Source organism: Oncorhynchus masou, chromosome 24 (genome assembly GCF_036934945.1).
Source record: "Oncorhynchus masou masou isolate Uvic2021 chromosome 24, UVic_Omas_1.1, whole genome shotgun sequence".
Taxonomy (NCBI): domain Eukaryota; kingdom Metazoa; phylum Chordata; class Actinopteri; order Salmoniformes; family Salmonidae; genus Oncorhynchus; species Oncorhynchus masou.
The window spans coordinates 114,509,467-114,517,054 of NC_088235.1; the positions used below are offsets into that span (position 1 = coordinate 114,509,467).

The following is a 7,588-nucleotide window of genomic DNA, read 5'->3' on the forward strand; positions in this document are numbered from 1 at the left end:
CAGAAAACGTTTGACCTCTGTCATTGCCAACAAAGGGTATATAACAAAGTATTGAGATAAACTTTTGTTATTGACCAAATACTTATTTTCCACCATAATTTGCAAATAAATTCATTAAAAATCCTACAATGTGATTTTCTGGATTTTTTTTCTCATTTTGTCTGTCATAGTTGAAGTGTACCTATGATGAAAATTACAGGCCTCTCTCATCTTTTTATGTGGGAGAACTTGCACAATTGGTGGCTGACTAAATACTTTTTTTGCCCCACTGTAACTACCTCCATTCTTCCATTCAGTTGCATGGGATACCTTCAGATGGGTAGAGGAAAAACCGTTCGGATGCAACAGAAGTTTTCGTGAGAATACCTATTTTCCGGATGTCTCCTGGTCTGACAAACAGCGCCGTAGCTCTGCCACTTTCCCCCACAGATGTGGAAGGGACGACGTCGGAGGATGCAGTAGATTGAGACATAGCCCGTGTAAACAAACAGGTATCTCTCCTGGTCTGACAAACAGGTATCTCTCCTGGTCTGACAAACAGGTATCTCTACTGGTCTGACAAACAGGTATCTCTACTGGTCTGACAAACAGGTATCTCTACTGGTCTGACAAACAGGTATCTCTCCTGGTCTGACAAACAGGTATCTCTACTGGTCTGACAAACAGGTATCTCTACTGGTCTGACAAACAGGTATCTCTACTGGTCTGACAAACAGGTATCTCTACTGGTCTGACAAACAGGTATCTCTACTGGTCTGACAAACAGGTATCTCTCCTGGTCTGACAAACAGGTATCTCTACTGGTCTGACAAACAGGTATCTCTCCTGGTCTGACAAACAGGTATCTCTACTGGTCTGACAAACAGGTATCTCTACTGGTCTGACAAACAGGTATCTCTACTGGTCTGACAAACAGGTATCTCTACTGGTCTGACAAACAGGTATCTCTACTGGTCTGACAAACAGGTATCTCTACTGGTCTGACAAACAGGTATCTCTACTGGTCTGACAAACAGGTATCTCTACTGGTCTGACAAACAGGTATCTCTACTGGTCTGACAAACAGGTATTTCTACTGGTCTGACAAACAGGTATCTCTACTGGTCTGACAAACAGGTATCTCTCCTGGTCTGACAAACAGGTATCTCTACTGGTCTGACAAACAGGTATCTCTCCTGGTCTGACAAACAGGTATCTCTATTGTTTTAACTGACAGATTTAGATTGACCCACCGATGCGTCAACAGACTCTCGGGGGTTTTAAAGTCTACTCAGGAAATAGAGCAGACAGACCACAAATACCATTCTAAACAATACTGGAGTATAAACAGAACAAAACTCCTAAGACTTTAGATACATTTTGAGGAGATGTTAAATAAATGTACTGATATTGTGCCAGTGGAATAATATTTTTTATTAAATCTTTCCATGTATTACTCAATGCAAGACAATTGAGAGGTGTTCTGGTCAGACATATACCACATCTTTAGTTTAAACTGACGAATTTTAACGGGGATTGTTTTACAATGTTACTTAGATTGACTCACCACTCTAGAAGGTTATCAATAAAAATTGACATTTTTCATTCCCATTTTTACAAAATATTTTTGTTGCGCAGCACAACTCATTGTGGTTTTGTGTCTGCACTTATAAAAAACACTTACCTGTTGTGACAGACGGACAAACATCATAGGAAGAGTTTTAAATATGAACATATAATTTAAGAGCTGGAATATTGAAGAGCTTGAATAGTGTCCCATCAAATCAATATCCCGATTAACATTTAGTGGACATTATTTTTGCTTAAGGGAACAACATTAAATATTTATTCACTTTCCTTGCCAGACTTAACACAAGGCAACTGTGAGATACAGAAGTTAAAAGATGTTTGGCATGAAAGAGTCCATTTCTGCTCCAGAATATGATCAATTTCAGAACAGTTTATATCAAGACATTTACTGTAATTTCAATGTACTGTAAAAATTACAGTGGAGAGAGATTTACAGTTGTATCTCAGATGTAATTACTGTAAATCCCTGCTGTATCTCAACAGATGTAATTACTGCAAATCCCTGCTGTATATCAACAGATGTAATTACTGTAAATCCCTGCTGTATCTCAGATGTAATTACTGAAAATCCCTGCTGTATCTCAACAGATGTAATTACTGTAAATCCCTGCGGTATCTCAACAGATGTAATTACTGTAAATCCCTACTGTATCTCAACAGATGTAATTACTGTAAATCCCTGCTGTATCTCAACAGATGTAATTACTGTAAATCCCTGCTGTATCTCAACAGATGTAATTACTGTAAATCCCTGCTGTATCTCAGATGTAATTACTGTAAATCCCTGCTGTATCTCAGATGTAATTACTGTAAATCCCTGCTGTATCTCAGATGTAATTACTGAAAATCCCTGCTGTATCTCAACAGATGTAATTACTGTAAATCCCTGCGGTATCTCAACAGATGTAATTACTGTAAATCCCTGCTGTATCTCAGATGTAATTACTGCAAATCCCTGCTGTATCTCAACAGACGTAATTACTGTAAATGCCACTGATATTCTACTCTCCTACTGCAGTATCTCTGCTAATTCTCATCCTATTAGACATTAATCTGATTGAGTTGAGTGACACAGATGGATATTTCTGTTTTCTTAAAAAAATATATATATATTAACAATTAACATTGTTTGTTTGTATACACAGATACAACTGGATGGTTAATGCTGAAGGTGTGAAATTAATGGATCATATCTATTTACACTTTTGGTTATTTGGACTAAAGCCAAGTTGTGTCAATACCAGCGCTACAGATTTCTGATCTATAAGGGATCACCTGAATTACCCCCCCCCCCCCCCACAGCGATGATGGTGCTAGGTGTTGTGCACAACACACAGTGTTATAATAACACACACATTCTCACGTATGCATACACACACACACATATATACATACGCATGCACACACATATACATGCACACACACATATATACATGCTGTACATACACACACACACACACACTGTACGTACGCACACACACACATATACATGCACACACATGCACAAAGCGCACATATACAACCCTCTAAAAAGACAGTGATATATATTTTTTTAAACAGTATAAATCCATATTTTGTTTGTTTTTGCATTAATCGTATGGTATATTGAATGAGTTTCATCTCTCTATCATAATAGTTTTAATAATCTTGGCACTTCTGCCATATTTACACATAATCTGACTCAGATGTGAAACAACTATGTTGTTTTGTTTCCCATCTACACAATAACTGCTCATCTCTCACTGAATTAAAATGGCTTCATTTGATGAAGAAGAAAAAATATGGCTAAAATGTAATCAATGAGATCCTACGTGATCTAAAGACATTCTACACCAACGACTAAGATGGAGTGGTCTACAATGTTGACTCTAAGGTGGAGTGGTCTACACTGTTGACTCTAAGGTGGAGTGGTCTACACTGTTGACTCTAAGGTAGAGTGGTCTACACTGTTGACTCTAAGGTGGAGTGGTCTACACTGTTGACTCTAAGGTGGAGTGGTCTACAATGTTGACTCTAAGGTGGAGTGGTCTACACCAACGACCAAGGTGGAGTGGTCTACAATGTTGACTCTAAGGTGGAGTGGTCTACACCAACGACTAAGGTGGAGTGGTCTACACTGTTGACTCTAAGGTGGAATGGTCTATACCGTTGACTCTAAGGTGGAGTGTTCTACACCGTTGACTCTAAGGTAAAGGCAAAGTTCTCACCTTGCTTCTGCTGGAAGGAGTGAGGCATTCTGGGAGCTGAGGTGAGACGTCAGTCCGAAGAGAAGGTGTTTGTTCAGTGGAACCCCGACTTCCGGAATGTTGGGTCGGCTGAGTTCTGGAACTTGTAGAAGTCTGAGTCCAAATGTCTTTAGAGAGACCAAGCAGGACGGGAGAGCTCGACTCAGCCACAGAGCTCACTTAGCTGTTGTGCTGAGGAGACAGGAGAGCTAGACTCTCAGCCACAGAGCTCACTTAGCTGTTGTGCTGAGGAGGAGGATATATCCTGGGTTCAGAGAGGAAATGTCCTGGGTTCAGTGAGGAGATGTCCTGGGTTCAGAGAGGAAATGTCCTGGGTTCAGTGAGGAGATGTCCTGGGTTCAGAGAGGAAATGTCCTGGGTTCAGTGAGGAGATGTCCTGGGTTCAGAGAGGAAATGTCCTGGGTTCAGTGAGGAGATGTCCTGGGTTCAGAGAGGAAATGTCCTGGGTTCAGTGAGGAGATGTCCTGGGTTCAGAGAGGAAATGTCCTGGGTTCAGTGAGGAGATGTCCTGGGTTCAGAGAGGAGATGTCCTGGGTTCAGAGAGGAAATGTCCTGGGTTCAGTGAGGAGATGTCCTGGGTTCAGAGAGGAAATGTCCTGGGTTCAGTGAGGAGATGTCCTGGGTTCAGTGAGGAGATGTCCTGGGTTCAGTGAGGAGATGTCCTGGGTTCAGAGAGGAAATGTCCTGGGTTCAGAAAGGAGATGTCCTGGGTTCAGAGAGGAAATGTCCTGGGTTCAGAGAGGAAATGTCCTGGGTTCAGTGAGGAGATGTCCTGGGTTCAGAGAGGAAATGTCCTGGGTTCAGAGAGGAAATGTCCTGGGTTCAGAGAGGAAATGTCCTGGGTTCAGTGAGGAGATGTCCTGGGTTCAGAGAGGAAATGTCCTGGGTTCAGTGAGGAGATGTCCTGGGTTCAGAGAGGAAATGTCCTGGGTTCAGAGAGGAAATGTCCTGGGTTCAGAGAGGAGATGTCCTGGGTTCAGAGAGGAGATGTCCTGGGTTCAGAGAGGAGATGTCCTGGGTTCAGTGAGGAGATGTCCTGGGTTCAGAGAGGAGATGTCCTGGGTTCAGTGAGGAGATGTCCTGGGTTCAGAGAGGAAATGTCCTGGGTTCAGAGAGGAGATGTCCTGGGTTCAGAGAGGAAATGTCCTGGGTTCAGTGAGGAAATGTCCTGGGTTCAGTGAGGAGATGTCCTGGGTTCAGTGAGGAGATGTCCTGGGTTCAGAGAGGAGATGTCCTGGGTTCAGTGAGGAGATGTCCTGGGTTCAGTGAGGAGATGTCCTGGGTTCAGAGAGGAGATGTCCTGGGTTCAGTGAGGAGATGTCCTGGGTTCAGTGAGGAGATGTCCTGGGTTCAGAGAGGAGATGTCCTGGGTTCAGAGAGGAAATGTCCTGGGTTCAGTGAGGAGATGTCCTGGGTTCAGAGAGGAGATGTCCTGGGTTCAGTGAGGAGATGTCCTGGGTTCAGAGAGGAAATGTCCTGGGTTCAGAGAGGAGATGTCCTGGGTTCAGAGAGAGGCAAAGCGGGAAGATTCTTAGACAGTGCGGTAGCAAAACGCTTGGAGAATTCAGAAACCAAACTAGATGTCAGATTGGGGCTCAAACTTTGCTGAGTGGCATCTAGGGGGACACAGCTGTCTGTCCTGGTGGTAGGAGAAGGGCTTCTTGGGGGACACAACTGTCTGTCCCGGTGGTAGGAGGAGGGCTTCTTGGGGGACACAACTGTCTGTCCTGGTGGTAGGAGGAGGGCTTCTTTGGGGGGACAGCTAACTGTCCTGGTAGTAGGAGGAAGGGCTTCTTGGGGGACACAGCTGTCTGTCCTGGTGGTAGGAGGAGGGCTTCTTGGGGGACACAGCTGTCTGTCCTGGTGGTAGGAGGAGGGCTTCTTGGGGGACACAGCTGTCTGTCCCGGTGGTAGGAGGAGGGCTTCTTGGGGGACACAACTGTCTGTCCTGGTGGTAGGAGGAGGGCTTCTTTGGGGGGACAGCTGTCTATCCTGGTGGTAGGAGGAGGGCTTCTTGGGGGACACAGCTGTCTGTCCCGGTGGTAGGAGGAGGGCTTCTTGGGGGACACAGCTGTCTGTCCCGGTGGTAGGAGGAGGGGCTTCTTTGGGGGGACAGCTGTCTGTCCTGGTGGTAGGAGGAGGGCTTCTTGGGGGACACAACTGTCTGTCCTGGTGGTAGGAGGAGGGCTTCTTGGGGGACACAACTGTCTGTCCTGGTGGTAGGAGGAGGGCTTCTTGGGGGACACAGCTGTCTGTCCTGGTGGTAGGAGGAGGGCTTCTTGGGGGACACAGCTGTCTGTCCCGGTGGTAGGAGGAAGGGCTTCTTTGGGGGGACAGCTGTCTGTCCTGGTGGTAGGAGGAAGGGCTTCTTGGGGGACACAACTGTCTGTCCTGGTGGTAGGAGGAAGGGCTTCTTGGGGGACACAGTTGTCTGTCCTGGTAGTAGGAGGAGGGGCTTCTTGGGGGACACAGTTGTCTGTCCTGGTGGTAGGAGGAGGGCTTCTTGGGGGACACAGCTGTCTGTCCTGGTGGTAGGAGGAGGGCTTCTTGGGGGACACAACTGTCTGTCCTGGTGGTAGGAGAAGGGCTTCGTGTCTCAATCAGCTGGCTGCGGTCGTCTGGCGGGTTGGCTGACCTGGAGAAATCTTTCCCTGACAGGATGGAAGCGCTTCTCCAAAGGCGGCACAGCAGAAGAGTTGAAGTGAGTCGAGTCGACTGAGCGAGACGCATGTTAGCGAAACGGTCCACAGGGCATCGATGGTACTCTCAGCTGATAGGCTGCCTGCACTCTAGCGTTCATTGATTGTAGCGCTTGGTCGGGCGGACGGTTGACGCTCCCTTGGTCGGTTCACTTTCCACGAATGTGAAAACCACGAGGCCAGCTCCATAAAAAAGAAGAGATCTGTGCAATTAATCTCTCTCTCTCTCCTTCTCTCTCTCTCTCTCTACCCCCCTCTCTCTCTCTCTCTCTCTCTCTCTCTCTCTCTCTCTATCTCTACCTCTATCTCTCTCTCTACCTCTATCTCTCTCTCTCTCTACCTCTATCTCTCTCTCTCTCTACCTCTATCTCTCTCTATCTCTATCTCTCTCTACCTCTATCTCTCTATCTCTCTCTCTCTCGCTCTCTCTGTCTCTCTGTCTCTCTCTACCGGTCTACCTCTCTCTCTACCTCTCTCTCTCTCTCTCTCTCTCTAACTCTACCTCTACCTCTCTCTCTCTCTACCTCTACCTCTCTCTCTCTACCTCTACCTCTCTCTCTCTCTCTCTCTCTCTCTCTCTCTACCTCTACCTCTCTCTCTACCTCTACCTCTACCTCTACCTCTCTCTCTACCTCTCTCTCCCTCTCTCAATCTTTCAATAATACGTTTGAATGAGAAGAAATCTGAAATCCCATGAAGTCATATGAATTCTAAACGTTGGACTATGTCCTGTAATATGGAGCAGCTCTCTCTTGGACCCCAAGCCATCTGCCAGATTACACTCCAGCAACGACACATTGTTTATCAACACGGCTTTTATACAACCACCACGGCAGTGTCCTAGAGCTTTAATCTACCTAAGCTGATCTCAACCCTGGAACTGGATATTGCTCTTTATAACTGGTCTGTTGGGGGGGGGTATTACATCACTCCAGCTGTCACTCCAACCTGGTCCTACCACTACGTGGGGAGGGGAGGCAGGGGAGGGGGGGCAGGGGAGGGGAGGCAGGGGATGGGAGGCAGGGGAGGACAGGCAGGGGAGGGCAGGCAGGGGAGGGGGGGCAGGGGATGGGA

The 7,588-nt window shown here is 46.3% G+C and overlaps 1 protein-coding gene across 1 annotated transcript; it reads right to left on the reverse strand.

Moving 5' to 3' along the window:
* Nucleotides 1-5,297: 5,297 nt before the first annotated feature.
* On the reverse strand, nt 5,298-6,545 carry LOC135511523 (DBF4-type zinc finger-containing protein 2 homolog). The gene has a single exon (XM_064933014.1). It carries the CDS (start codon nt 6,543-6,545, stop codon nt 5,298-5,300), a length of 1,248 nt encoding a protein of 415 aa, XP_064789086.1.
* Between the last annotated feature and the right edge of the window lie 1,043 nt (nt 6,546-7,588).

What these genes read in the sequence shown, in the direction of transcription:
- LOC135511523 (XM_064933014.1), bottom strand. Translation starts at nt 6,545, where the DNA reads ATGCGTCTCGCTCAGTCGACTCGACTCACTTCAACTCTTCTGCTGTGC.